At 52.9% G+C, this 14,413-nt stretch overlaps 1 protein-coding gene across 1 annotated transcript in view; it reads right to left on the bottom strand.

The window, feature by feature from the left end:
* The window catches only part of KIAA0100 (KIAA0100 ortholog), a 61,167-nt gene that overhangs the window by 966 nt on the left and 45,788 nt on the right, over nt 1–14,413 (bottom strand). The window contains exons 27-39 of the mRNA XM_015421906.1: nt 12,962–13,168; nt 12,031–12,130; nt 11,632–11,814; nt 9,763–9,884; nt 8,122–8,277; nt 7,547–7,668; nt 6,194–6,374; nt 6,028–6,114; nt 4,834–4,944; nt 4,579–4,714; nt 3,693–3,817; nt 2,369–2,470; nt 1,444–1,578 (exon numbers count right to left, since the gene is read on the bottom strand). Coding sequence (XP_015277392.1) covers nt 1,444–1,578; nt 2,369–2,470; nt 3,693–3,817; nt 4,579–4,714; nt 4,834–4,944; nt 6,028–6,114; nt 6,194–6,374; nt 7,547–7,668; nt 8,122–8,277; nt 9,763–9,884; nt 11,632–11,814; nt 12,031–12,130; nt 12,962–13,168 — 1,767 coding nt within the window. The remainder of the gene's footprint in view (nt 1–1,443; nt 1,579–2,368; nt 2,471–3,692; nt 3,818–4,578; nt 4,715–4,833; nt 4,945–6,027; nt 6,115–6,193; nt 6,375–7,546; nt 7,669–8,121; nt 8,278–9,762; nt 9,885–11,631; nt 11,815–12,030; nt 12,131–12,961; nt 13,169–14,413) is intronic.

The following is a 14,413-nucleotide window of genomic DNA, read 5'->3' on the forward strand; positions in this document are numbered from 1 at the left end:
GAGTGGATTGAAAATTTAGATACTAGTATTTAGGGGGATTGCCCAATTGGTCTGCATACCTGTTGTATCAATGTGGTTACATATTTTATATTATATTATCCTGTGTGTAACTACGATAAATAATGTGTAAAATAAATAAACATCAGAATAACCTGTGTGGAGCAGGTGGGGGGGGGGTTGTTACCTCTGAAATAATATAGAAACATAGAAAGCTGCCTTGTAGCTACTGGCTTCTCTCACCCAAAGCTGTGTGTGGACACAGCTCTCTGGGAGCTTAAGTATAGAGAGCCTTTCCCAAGACCTGTCACCCAAAATTCTTTACTTTACTAACAGCCCCCGCGGACTTTCCCATGACTAACAGCTACACAAAAAATTCATTCCAGTGGAGACTGGAAGTAAAAGTCTTCCTCTCTTTCCACTCAGCTGCTGCTGCTTTTGAGGAAAGGTTGTCCTTTAACATTCCGCTCCCAATCAGTATCTTAATCTAAACAAGTTGCTACTCTTTGCCCTGAAATGGCACTGGAATATTCAATCCCCACACTGCTGCGTAAGGCTTCTGAGGCCAAGAAGGTGGCGGTTGGCTAGTGAATTCTTGGCAGCAATGAGACTCTAAGCAGGAACCTCCACATTCAGAGGCACTAAACCTCTGAATCCCAGAGCCAGGAGGCAACTGTTGTTGGCTGTCCAGAGGAACTGGTTGGCCCCTGTGTGAGACAGGATGCTGGACTAGATGGACCACTGGACTAGATGGACCATCTTATGTTCTTATGAAGACCTCGGCCTCTATGCCCTGTTCTTGGCCCTCCAGAGAAACTGGTTGGCCACTGCGTGAGACAGGATGCTGGACTAGATGGACCACTGGACTAGATGGACCATCTTATGTTCTTATGAAGACCTCGGCCTCTATGCCCTGTTCTTGGCCCTCCAGAGAAACTGGTTGGCCACTGCGTGAGACAGGATGCTGGACTAGATGGACCACTGGACTAGATGGACCATCTTATGTTCTTATGAAGACCTCGGCCTCTATGCCCTGTTCTTGGCCCTCCAGAGAAACTGGTTGGCCACTGCGTGAGACAGGATGCTGGACTAGATGGACCACTGGACTAGATGGACCATCTTATGTTCTTATGAAGACCTCGGCCTCTATGCCCTGTTCTTGGCCCTCCAGAGAAACTGGTTGGCCACTGCGTGAGACAGGATGCTGGACTAGATGGACCACTGGTCTGATCTCCAGGAGCAGGGCTTCTTAGGTTCTTAGGAACACCCCCTACAAGCCCTGCCATGCTGGCAAATGTCCAGCCTTCTAGGCCACTCCCTGCGATTCTGCCACTCATCCGCTGACCTTTCAAGAGATGGCTTGCTACCGGCTCCCTCCCGCTGCGTTTGGGCCATTCGTTCTCCAGCCCTGCAGCCAGCCCCACATTCCACATGCCTCCGCATTACCTGTGCTACCAAGGCCTTGCGACTGTCCCGCTTCACTGCCATGGCAAAGTCCAGCCAGGTCCACGTGTTGTTGTGATACTCCAAGAATGGCAGCACCAAGTTCAGGTCCCCCCAGTCCACGCTGTTCTTCTCCCCCTGAGACAGAGACAGGAGGCAGCGGGTCAAGGCCACTGGCCTGCCTGGACAGCCCCCGCTCCCCACCCAAAGAGAGGAAGGGCCCGGAAGGTAGGAAGGGCTGTGGCACATGCTGTAAGCCACTGTTAACGCAAAGAGCCCGACGAGGATGATGTGCAGCTGGGAACTCCTTTTGCTCCAAGCTGAGTGCGCATCTTCAGTAAAGTCCGGCCTCCGGTGCGAGGCATTTCCATCAAAGAGCACTTTGAGGTGAAGGACCCAGAGTGACTGGGTCCATCTCGTGCCCAGTGGTATGTGGAGCCAAAGACAATAGAGAACCCTTCGCGTACAAATATAGCCACAAATAACACCCAGCCTGGGAAGACCGTCAACACTTCACAACTATATATGATCAAAATTGTGCATTACATTCATTAAAGTACAAGGATGGTTTAGTGGTCATGTAACCCAAATAGAACGTATAAACACACATCCAACAGACTGCTCATAACAATTAGGCATTGTTTACAAAAAGAACTTGTTCAGAAACCAAGAGTGGGGCTCTCCTCTGTAATTTCCATACGTGAATAGTGTCCATCGACACCAAAACAGAAAGTAACTTTGGGTTATGACCACTAAGCCATCCTTGTACTTTAATGAACGTAATATGCAATTCTGATGATGCATAGTTCTAAATTCTTGATGGTCTTCCCTTGGCGGGTGTTATTTGTGGCCAGCGGTATGTGGAAGCAGGGTCTGAGACCCAGCCAGGAAAATAAAACCCTGGTGCATCTCCAAACAATTCACTCACCTTATAGCTGACGCACAGGGGCACCTGGGGGATCTTGATGTAGATGAAGGAGTTGTTCATAGCAGCTCGTTCCTTCATCTTGTCAATGTCATCCACTGGATGCTGGAGACAGACAACAATGCAGTGAAGTGCTGTGTCGAGGGGGGCACCGTCCCGGCTGGCTGAGCCCCCTTAATTTGTGCAGGGGCCTTGGGCCAGCCGGCCAGCCAGCCCTAAAAGCCTCAGCATGAGGAAGAAGAAGAAGAGATTGGATCTATAACCCGCCCTTCACTACCCAGAGGAGTCTCAGAGCGGCTCACAAACTCCTTTCCCTTCCCCTCCCCACAACAGACACCCTGTGAGGTGGGTGGGGCTGAGAGAGCTCTTGACAGAAACTGCCCTTTTTCAAGGACAGCTGTGCCAGAACTATGACTTGCCCAAGGTCATCCAGCCAGGTGCAAGTGGAGGAGTGGGGAATCAAACCCGGTTCTCCCAGATTAGAGTCCGCGCACTTAACCACTACACCAAACTGGCTCTGGAAAAGAAGAAGAGTTGGTTTAATACTCTGCCCTTCACTACCCGAAGGAGTCTCGGAGCGGCTTACAGTCTCCTTCCCTTCCCTCTCCCCACAGCAGACACTCTGGGAGGCAGGCGGAGCTGAGAGAGCTGTGACTGATCCAGGATCACCTTCGTGTGGAGGAGTGGGGAATCAAAACCGGCTCTCCAGATTAGAGCCTGCCGCTCTTAACCACTACACCAAATATGCTGCCTGCACCTGGTCCCCTCTTCGGATGAACACATGCGGCCACTGAGTCAGAGCCTTGGTCGATTCTGGTATTGTCTACTCTGACTGGCAGCAGCTCTCCAGGGGCATAAAGAGCGGTCTGTCCCCTCTCCTCCTCCCTGAGCCTTTTCGCTAGATTCTGGGGACTGAGCTGGGGACTTTCTGCAGGCCAAGCAGCCACTCTGCCACTGAGCGAGAACCCCCCCCCCCCCCCCCCACTTTCCGGGCCTTACACACGTGCCTGCTTGTCCTCCCTCACCTCCTTGCGAGATATCCCAGGTTTCCACAGTTGCTTCTCCCACCCACGTTGCTGCCCCTTTTGTGGAGGTGCTATGGAGAAAGAAGGGACCACAGCAGCTCCAGAACGCTACCCGGTTTTTCTGTTTACTTACAGGATGTATAAACTGTTTCTTTACAGGTGTGCTGGACATATACAGAAATGCTCGACGCTCAGGTTTCGTCATAATGTAGGCTATGGGGATCCCTCCAGCCAAGCTTGGCCACCCCCAAACTCCGCCCACCTTCCAAACTCCACCAGCTCAGAGTTAACAGGGCAGTTACCTCGGGCGTCTTGCGGAACGAGCGCCTAACCCCCGATGTTCGGTTCAGTCCCTGGGCCATGCCTTTCCCCGGCCCCAGAGAGTCTTCGGAGACCATCAGCTGCCGCGGCTTCACCACCGGCATCCCTGCGCAAGGCAGAAGGACCCAGGCTGTCAATCCCCAGCAGGTCCCTCCCACAGGAGCAGCGAGATTTCAAACTGCCTCCCATGGCAAGAGCTGAAGCTGCCACGATAATGCCACCGCCCCAGGTGCACAAGGAGATCTCCCACAACTGAAGCAGGGAGTTCGGAGCGATGCTCCTTCTAAGCTGTGGAGTCTTGTGAGCAAAAATTCTAACTTTGCAAGCTACTGGCGTTAAAGTTGTGAGCGAGTGATTTGGCTACTGCATACATTAGTTTGCTCTGGAGCCATCCTTCCTAAGACAAAAATGCATGAGCCGGAGGCTAAAAAACTGTGAGAGCTAGCTCACACTAACTCAGCTTAGAGGGAAGACTGGTTCAGAGGGACCAAGAGATCAGAGACGCAGCAGGCACCTCCTCTGCAGACGGGTCGTGTTTGGGCGCACAGAGAAGCTTGTAATTCGTTTCTCTCTACTAATTTACTTCTCTCTCTGCTGACCCTACAGGGATGGCTTGCTACTGCCTCCTCCCTGCTGTGTTTTGGCCATTCATTCCCAAGTGAGAGATCCCCAAGCACCGTTTGAACAGAACAGCACAACAGCAGCTCAATTGGGCTGAGCAAAGAGGTCCATCTTGTCGGGCATCCTGGTCCACACCAGTGGCTAACCAGAGCACTGGGAGGCCTGAACAAGCTGCATTTTGGCGCCACGTGTCGCTTTTGCTTCCAGGAGGAGCCGGGGGGGGGTATGTATGTCCTGGTAGCTCACCTGTTGTCACAAGCTTCGACTTGTCCTCCTCGTCCCCCACCTCCTCCTCTTCTACATTGCGCCCCGGGAAGAAGAAGCCCATCATCCGCTGGAAGAACTGGTGCGTCAGCTGAATGGTGAGGGGCACCACGTTCACCTGCCGGGATGACAGCGGCGGCCGCAGTTAGATCACAGCCTCCCCTGGCCGGATGCATGTGCCGGAGGACAGGCGGGGCAGGGCGGGGTCCTACCTCTCCCCCTCCCTCCCTCCCTCACCTCAAAGTGCTCTTTGATGGAAATGCCTCCCACCGGAGGCCGGACTTTACTGAAGATGCGCAAGGCCAGCTGGCGCCCGGACTGGCACGCGCTCTGGGGCCGCAGCACCACCTGCAAGGCAACATAGAGAAGGTGGAGCTTGCGAAGAAAAAAGGCTAATAAGACATAAGAACATAAGAGATGCCAATGTTGGATCAGGCCAAAGGCCCACACAGTGGCCAGAAATACCAGTGCCATCAGGAGGTCCACCAGTGGGGCCAGGACATTAGAAGCCCTCCCACAAACCATTTCAAAGGCGCCAGCTTCCTAAAGTGTGCTGGTGTGAGCAACCAAGCCTTGTCCTAGCTCATCGTCTACCCAGCGATTCGAAAGCTTCGGCGAGTAGATAAATTGGGGACCACCCGTAAGGGGGTGGGCACACCCCTCCCTTTGGGAAGGTGTTAGCTGCCGAGGCAACTGCTGAGCCGCGGTGACCAGAAAGACGAAAGAACTGTGTCGGCTTCCCTGTAGTGAAGCAAGTTGGCCAGGCGGTGGCAGTGTGTGGCTGCACAACATCAAGAAGCCAGACGTCATCAACCAGCCGACAAGATGCCGTAGGAACACGACTGACCCAGCCCGCAGATGAACCCCGGCTAGCTGCAATGTGTGTGTAATTAATGCTGTATGTTTGTCTTCCCTATCCCCACAAATATTGTTAGTCCAACTGCCTCAAGAGTAACTGTAAATCGCTCTGAGCCCGCAGGTATGTGGGAAAGAGCGATCAATAAATCAAAAACATTAATTATAATTATATATTATTATTATTATTATTGCCCAGGTAGGCTAGCGTGGCCTGTGAAAGGAAAGGCACGTTTGGGTACGCTCGGAACTACTCTCCTTAGAGGAGCTGAGCACGTGTTTTGCCTGCAGATCGGCCCAGGCTCTGTTCTTGGCATCCCTGACTAAAGGGATCTCAGGTGTCTGGAAAGACTTCTTCATGCTAGAGACCCTGGACAACCACCGCCAGTCCTCCTCTTCGGAGGGAGCGAGGGTTTGAAGCTGCGTAGGGCAGCTCCAGACATTCCCACACATTGCTTTTATTGTTACACTTTTGCCATTCTGTAAGACTTCTGGGGCTCAACTCTGGTGCGTGCATCACCTCCACCACCACCACCACTCTGGCTTCAGATCCTGGTCCTCCCCACTTCAACCCACCTTGTAAACCGCATTGGGCAGGAGATTGTTCATGGTGAACCAGCCCAGTTCCAGGAGGTGCTCGGCGGTGTCATCCGATTTGTTCACCTGCAAAAGAATGGTTAGGCCAATGGTGCCCGCCTCTTGCCGTCCCGCGCCCTCCCTGCTTCCCCACCCTGGGTGCTACCTTGCTGTAGAGGAAGCGCTGGAGCTCCAGCTCGGCGATGCCCAGCTGCCCGTCCTCTTCGGTGAGGCGCCAGCGGGCCTGGGCAAAGTAGAACTCGGTGCGTCGGGCCACGCTGACGTCCTCGGGCTGCTTGCGCAGTTCCATCTTGTTGGCACGTTGAAGCTGGAAGTCTTTAAAGCACCTGCAAGGAGGCCAGTGCCAAGAGGACAAGCCGGTGTGGGGAGAGGCTTGGAGATTGGAAGGGAGGAGGCACGTGCACCGCTGTGGTTAGCCAAGCTTAGCGCTGGCAGGAGGACGACACCACCCTCCCGCCCAGTGTTCCCTCTGAGTTAGTGTGAGTTAGCTCACAGTTTTTTAGCCTCCGGCTCACACTTTTTTGTCTTCACTCAGGGAGGATGGCTCTAGAGCAAACTAATTTATGCAGTAGCCAAATTGCTCGCTCACAACCTTAATGCCAGTAGCTCACAAAGTAGAATTTTTGCTCACAAGACACTCCACGGCTTAGAGGGAGCATTGCTCCTGCCCCCCCCCCCCAGCTCAACGCAACAGTTTGGGGTTTTTTTTGAACTCCACCTTTCTCCCCAAATGGGATCGAAAGCAGCTCACAACCTCTCCTCCTTTTTAATCTTCACAACAACCCTGTGAGGTAGTTCTGCAGGGCCTGTAAAACGGAGCTTTTCTGCCAGGCTTTTGGCGTCGCCACCACCACTAACAGCTAGGATAGAAGCCCGCTGCCCTGGAATGTGCCCTAACAGCCTGTACCAACAGCCAGAAAGACACTGAAGACATCTATAGAAGACCTGCGAGCCGGCCTGGGAAGAGAGACAGCTGATGGAAGCCATCATGAATGTTGTTATTACAATCTAGCACTTTAGGGAACTTGCAATTGTTTTAATACTATTTTAAATGTTTTATTATATTACCAAATGTTTTGCTGATTTTATGTAAGCCGCCCTGAGCCGGCCTAGGCTGGGAGGGCGGGGTATAAATCTGATTAAATAAATAAATAGGTTAGGGCTGAGTGTGTGTGACTGGCTCCAGGTCACCCAGCGAGCTTCCACGGCACAAATGGGGACTCGAGGCTGGGCGTCCCGGATCCTAGGCCGACACTTTGAACTGCTACACCACGCTAACTCTCTTAGTCATGTGCCAGGCCATGTTCCAAATCCTCATGACGTGCCATCTGGCCACTGGCTTGAGCTAAGCAGAGCCGGGGAAGCTCTCAAAGGAAAGACTAAGACCTCTTTCAGCCGCTGCTGGTAGCAGGGAAGCCAGACTAGATGGCCTCCATCTCTTCTCCCAAGGGAGCCTCAATCTCAGCCATGCCTGCTTCCCTCCATCCCGCTCCTGTACCTGATGAGGATGTTCAGCTCCTCGCTCTCACGCTGCAGCTCGGCCTTTTCCCTGCTCAACTGCTGCTGCAACTGCTGATTGGCCTCCAGCAGAGCCTCATTCCTGCTGTCGCCCTGCAGGGACTGCCAGGGGGAGGGAAAAGGAAGGTGTCACCGGGGCGGGGGGGAGAGTCGAGCAGAGTCCACCCCTCACCCCCTCCCAAAGAGTGATTAACACATGGAATTCACTGACACAGGAGGCGGTGGTGGCTACAAGCATGGACAGCTTCAAGAGGGAACTGGATAAACATATGGAGCAGAGGTCCATCAGTGGCTATTAGCCACAAGGTATAGAGAGGAACTCTCAGGCTGGGGCAAGTGATGCTCTGTATTATTGGTGCTTGCCGGGGGGGGGGGCAACAGTGGGAGGGGCTTCTAGTGTCCTGGCCCCACTGGTGGACCTCCTGGTGGCACCTGGTATTTTTGGCCACTGTGTGCCAGAGTGTTGGACTGGCCATTGGCCTGATCCAACATTGGCTTCTCTTATGTTCTTATATAGGGTGGCCAAGTCACCCTGGCCACGGGGAGGTTGGTCACCTTCATGTTGGAGTACATCTGCTTCTCCAGGTGCCGGATGTGAGCCACGTGCTGGCGGACGGCCTCCTGGAGGTGCAGGATACTGCTGCGCTGCTCCTCGGGGTTGCTGGAGATCTCCAGTTGGAAGCGAACGCGCTGCTTCTTCTCACTGTGCTCCTGGGGGTGGGGAGAGAAAGGCTGGTGTTAGCGAAGGGAGAGCCCGGCAGCCCTGTTTGCAGACGCGTGACGGCCGTCCTTCGTTTCAGAACAAATTTAGAGTCCACTGGCACCATTAAGACCAAGGAAGTAAAAGTAATCAAAAGGCATAAAAGATGACAGCTAGGATATATGAGAAATAGCCTCTGATATATGGGTAAAGCCTAACTTGAGATAACTCTGTTAATTCCAGTTATCACTTTATTAATCATGTATTATTTGTTTAGGAGTTTAAGGAGAAGATAATAAATAGTTTTTCAAGCAATCACCGGCAATGACGGGGGGAAATTTTTTCTTCTTCTCAATACTCATATACTAAGCAGACATTGCCAGTGATACTGTGTATAATATGATGTAATACTATGTATAGTGTTCTAAAATGTATGAGATGCGTGTTGCAAGCATGTTACCTGGAAAATAATAAAATATCAATTAAGAAAAGAAAAAAAAAGACTAAGGAAGGTGTGTTCGAGGTATGAGTTTTCGTGTGCGTGCATGCTTTTCTGAATACATTGGAATGGCAGGTAAAGTTCAAACTCATAGCCAGAGAATGAGCAGCAAATTAACATGGTCACTGCTGTTCATTCGCTGGCTATGTCTGAACCTTACTTGCCATTCCAATGTATCTGAGGAAGTGTGCACGCACACGAAAGCTCATACCCTGAATAAACCTTTGTGGGTCTTTAAGGGGCCCCTGGACTCACACGTTGTTCTGCTCCTTCAGATCAACATGGCCGACCACCTGGCTCATCCTTCGTTTCAGCGGCTCAAAGTGGCTTCCTTTCCCCTCCCCAAAAAAACAATCCTGCGAGATAGGCGGAGACCCTGTGACTGGCCCAAGGTCCCCCAGCAAGTAGAGCGGGGATTGGAACCTGAATCTCTCCACAGCCTGAGGCCACAGAGACTACTGCACACCAGTGTTCCCTCTAAGCTGAGTTAGTGTGAGCTAGCTCACAGTTTTTTAACCTCTGGCTCACACATTTTTGTCTTCACTCAGGAAGGAGGGCTCCAGAGCAAACTGATTTAGGCAGTAGCCAAATTGCTCGCTCACAACTTTAATGCCAGAAGCTCACAAAGTAGAATTTTTGCTCACAGGACCCTACAGCTTAGAGGGAACATTGCTGCACACACCAGCCAGTGTTCCCTCTAAGGCAAGTTAGTGTGAGCCAGCTCACAGTTTTCCAGCCTCCGGCTCACGCATTTTTGTCTTCGCTCAGGAAGGAGGGCTCCAGAGCAAACTGATTTATGCAGTGGCCAAATCACTCGCTCACATCTTTAATGTTAGTGGCTCACGAAGTAGAGTTTTTGCTCACAGGACCCTACAGCTTAGAGGGAGCATTGCACGCCACCCAGTCTCCTCCCACGGAAACTGCCCCCCATCAAAGCGCTGCGACCCTTCCTGGGAGTCGGGAAAGCAGGGGAAGTGTCCCCCCCCCCCAAGAGCACCTTTCGCTTGGGCTCCACGTGCAAGAGCAGGTTGTTGACAATATCGAGGATCATGGCATACTGCGCGGGGTTGGTGGAGATTTCCAGGTCATGATGGATGAGCGTGAAGGTGTCCGCGGCCCCTGGAAGCAGCAAGGGAGGGAACAAAGGAAGAGTAAGGGGAGGTTGGCTGGGAGGCACCCCGTGGAAACGGCACGTTTGAGCCGACTGCCGCAGACAGAACTTTCGCTGCATAGAAAAAAGAGAAAAATTAAATAAAAATGCAGGCCCAAGAACAGAACTGCTTTTCCGCAGAGCCCATTTCCACGAGCCTCTGAGGACACCCGCACACAGAGTTAGCGAGGAATGCGAGATCAAGGGGGGGGGGGGAACAGACCTCTGCCATTTAAATTACCAAGAAAGAAGCCACTGAGTTCTCCTGGTTTGTGTGCTGTGAGGAGGGGGTTGTGTGCAGGGTTCCCTCTAAGCTGTGTGCGTGATCGGCCGCTCCTTAACCCAGGAAGCCCCACTCAGCGGCAATCTGGAGCCGCGCAGGGTCTTGCTCTGCCCATTTAAAGATTGCAGCAGTTCTGTTCCGCTCAGGGTGTGAACTGCTCTGCTCAGCAAGGAGGAAGAAATCAGAGGGAACATTAGTGTGTGGAACTTGACTGTTAGGAGCTGGGGGGATCTTGGAAACCATCTGGATCATGGTGGGATAGAGTCCAGGCAGGGAGGAACTCAGCTTCCACCCAAGGCCACCTTTTTAGCTGGAATAAGCCACTTCCTGATGCTGACTCAGTATTTAAAGGGAAAACCGAAATAAAACTGTAAACCTAATTTTTGAAGATCAGGAGGACTACTTTAACTGCATGCAATTAAAAAAACAATTCTCTGTGCAGAAAATCACGACACACTTTAAGCTGGACCCCATTCTGGAGAGTTATTTATCTTTTGTTGTTGTTGTTGTTTTACAGAATACAGTATTTAACTTGTGGAACTCCCTGCCACAGGACATATATACAAACTTTAAAAGGGGGATTCGTTAAATGCATGGAAGACAGAGCCATCAGTCACTAGTAGCTATGATGGCTGAATGAAACTTTCATGTTCAGACCCAGGTCCTCTGAGTCACAGGTGGGGGGGGGGGGGGTAGGCGAGGAACCACAAGAGGGGAGAGCCATGGCCTCTGCGCACTCCATTAAAAAAAGAAAAAGGCTATTCTGGATCAGATCCGTCCCTGCCCCTTGCATTCCCTCTCTGGCTCTCCTGGTGCCCACACCATCATTGTCTTCCTCTCTCCCACCCTGACCAATATATATTAGGAGGGAAGAGTTGTCTATGCACCGCCCCCCCCCAAGGGGCCAACCTCCCAGGTGTGCCCCAGCCCCATAGCTAGGGATTTTTGGGGGAGGGGGACTTGGGGGGGGCACCAGCTAATTACATCAACGGCTCCAGGGCAAGGGGGGGTCTGCCTGGCTTGCACCCACACAGCCCCCACTAGAGCCTTCCTCTGAGGACCTCCTCCTCTCCCACCCCCTCCCCCCCACCCACCCACCCACCCAACACCTCTTTATTGGCATTACTCCTCCCTCACTCCTTCCCTGAGCCTACCAGCCTGGAGCAGAAAATCCAACAGGAGGAGCGAACTGCTGCGATCCAACCAATGTGTGTGTGACTCAGTCAACCACCGGTTGCTGCTGGGTCCTAAAGAGACTCGTCTCATCGCAGATGAGCTCAAAGGGGGAGACGCTGGCTCAGATCGATCAGGGGCTGAGGGGGCTGGAGGGAGGGGGAGCTGAGGATCGGGGGAGGGGCCCACAAAAACAGCGGGGGGGCCCCACGTTAGCTACGGGGCCTGGTGTGCCCACTCCTGCCCCCCTGCTACCGCACCCTCTTGCTTCTTCAGCAGGTCGTCCTTGTCTGGGTTGGCGGGCAGCTGGGGGGGCTTGATCTGGGCAGCCAGCTCCGGGTTGATGTCGTGGCTGTAGCTGATGTAGTACATCCGGCAGCTGCACCGTGAGATGATCCGCTGGACTTGCTGTGTCGGCTGGACCTCGTGGGGCTGGTTCCAGTCTGGGGGGGAACGAGGAACAGATGCAGGGTTACGGCCGGGCTCCTGGGGACGGCCCCGTGAAACCGAAGGGCCCAGAGGAACAGTGCCTGCCAGATCGGGGCCACGGGGTAGGGCCGGGAGCCCCAAGTGTAGCAGACGGAGGACTTTCCCCGTTGGTCAATCGCAGGCCCTGCTTCTTCTGCCCGGGCCTGCTCACTCTCCTCTGGCACACTGACCTGTGGTGGTGCTCACCATCCCGCCCACCGCTTGCCCACTCTCCATCAGCTCCTGCACAGAGTCCAGGCTTCGCTGTCGATGCTCCTCAATGTTCTTGACCTGGAGACAGAGGAAGAAGTGGAAGAGAACAGCAGCGGCTTGGCGGGCAAGGAGGAAGAAGGAAGAGGAAGAAATGCAGGGGCCTATAGTGGTGTAGTGGTTAAGAGTGTGGACTCTAATCTGGGGGAACCGGGTTTGATTCCCCACTCCTCCACACGCAGCTGCTGGGTGACCTTGGGTCCGTTACAAGTTCTTTCAGAGCCGTTCACTCACAAGCAGTTCTCAAAAGAGCTCTCTCAGCCCCACCTACCTCACAGGGTGTCTCTTGTGAGGAGGAGAAGGGAAAGGAGTTTGTAAGCCACTCTGAGACTCCTTCAGGTAGTGAAGTGTGGGGTATAAATCCAATTTCCTCCTCCTATAACAAAGCTATGCCAGGCTCCCTGATATGCCCAGCAGTAGTCTTTGGAGTAAGCCCAAACCATGCAAGTAACAAATCGTGGTCTATTCTTTGCTGAGAGAATTCTGCCTCTGAATACACCCCATTTCCTCTTACAACAAGGGCCAGGTGATTTCTGAACACCAAGAAAATCAGATTCTACTGGGACAAGACGACTTCCCTGTTGAACTTCCAGAGGCCTGGCTGGCCCATTAAGACACTGAATATGTACTAAGCATGCCCTTTGTTCTAGTCCAGCAGGATGCTTCTTAAGCTCTTGGATTGTCAACAGAACCTCCATAGTCAGAGGCAGTATACCTCAAAATGCCAGATACCAGGAATCAGCACCACCTGCTGCTTTCGTAGCTTGCTTGAGTGTTTCAGAAGGTACATGGCTGGCCCCTCGGAAAGAAAACCAGATGAAGGAATCCCCAGTCTCCATTCCTTTTGCTCACCTCCAGCCAGAGCTGCATATCCTCGTGCTCCGAGGGGCTGCTTTCAGTGGTGGCAAAGTATTGCATCCCATCCAGCAGACATGTCCACGAGGTCTTCTGCTTGAGTGTGTCCCCGTACCAGGCTGGGTGGTGCTGGCACTGGAGCAGCTGGGCCTTGGATGCCGAGACGATCACGCAGCCTTCTGTTTCTGCTCCGCGAAGGACCATCTGGGCAGCAGGAGTCACAGAACCATAGAGTTGGAAGGGACCTCCAGAGTCATCTAGTCCAACCCCCTGCACAATGCAGGAAATTCACAAATATCTCTCCCCCACACACCCCTAGTGACCCCTTGTTCCATGCCCAGAAGACGACAAAAAAACCTCCAGGATCCCTGGCCAAATTGGCCTGGAGAACAATTGCTTCCTGATCCCAGCATTCCCCTGGGTACGTAAGAAAGGGCCATGAGAACTAAGCACTGGTGCAACCCTTCCTGCCCTCCCTCCCATGATCTCCCTCACAACTCACACAGGAAGCTCACAGAATCAGCCTTGCTGGTAGATGGCCACTTAGCCTCTGCTTAAAAACCTCCAAAGAAGGAAAGCCCACCACCTCCTGAGGAAGCCTGTTCCACTGAAGAACTGCTCTAACTGTCAGGAAGTTCTTCCTAACGTTCAGCCGAAAACTCTTCTGGTTTAATTTAACCTGTCAGCTCTGGTCTGACCTTCTGGGACAGCAGACAACAACTCTGCACCATCCTCTATATGACAGCCCTTCAAGAGCTTGAAGCTGGTTATCACATCGCCTCTCAGTCTCCCCTGTCACCAGGTCCCAAGGGAGAAAAACAGGTTGCTTACCAGTAACTGGTGATCTTCGAGTGGTCATCTGTGCATTCACACCAATGGGTTTAGTGCGCCTGCGCTGACCCAACCGGTGCCGTAGCAAGCTATGTTTCAAAGGATTTTCGCGCGAGTCCCACTGAGCATGCGCAGGAACCCCAGCACGCATGCCCAGAGGGGACGGGCGCGGAGATCCCGCCAGTTCCTTCAAAGCACCGCCGCCAATCAACACCTATCAAAAAATTAGGAGCTGACAGCAGAGGGGAAGGAGGGCGGGTGGTGTGAATGCACAGATGACCACTCGAAGATCACCAGTTACTGGTAAGCAACCTGTTTATCTTCTTATTGGTGCGTCGGACGTCGAGGGCGTAGTGCCTGATAAATGTATTGGGGGTAGCCCACGTGGCAGCTTTGCAGATGTCATGTATTGGCACACCTTTCAGAAAAGCTGTAGATGTCGCGAGAGCCCTAGTGGAGTGAGCTCTGATGGGACCAGGCAACGGCTGTTTTGCCAGGAGGTAGCAAAGACGAACCAAGTCCACTATCCACTTGGATAGACGCTGGGCTGTTATACGAGTCCCCAGGCGAGGTGATGCATATGAAAGGAATAGATGGGGATCTTTCCTAGTTGGATGT

The sequence above is a fragment of the Gekko japonicus genome, unplaced genomic scaffold, assembly GCF_001447785.1.
Source record: "Gekko japonicus isolate JY-2015 unplaced genomic scaffold, Gekko_japonicus_V1.1 scaffold21, whole genome shotgun sequence".
NCBI classification, from domain to species: Eukaryota; Metazoa; Chordata; class Lepidosauria; order Squamata; family Gekkonidae; genus Gekko; species Gekko japonicus.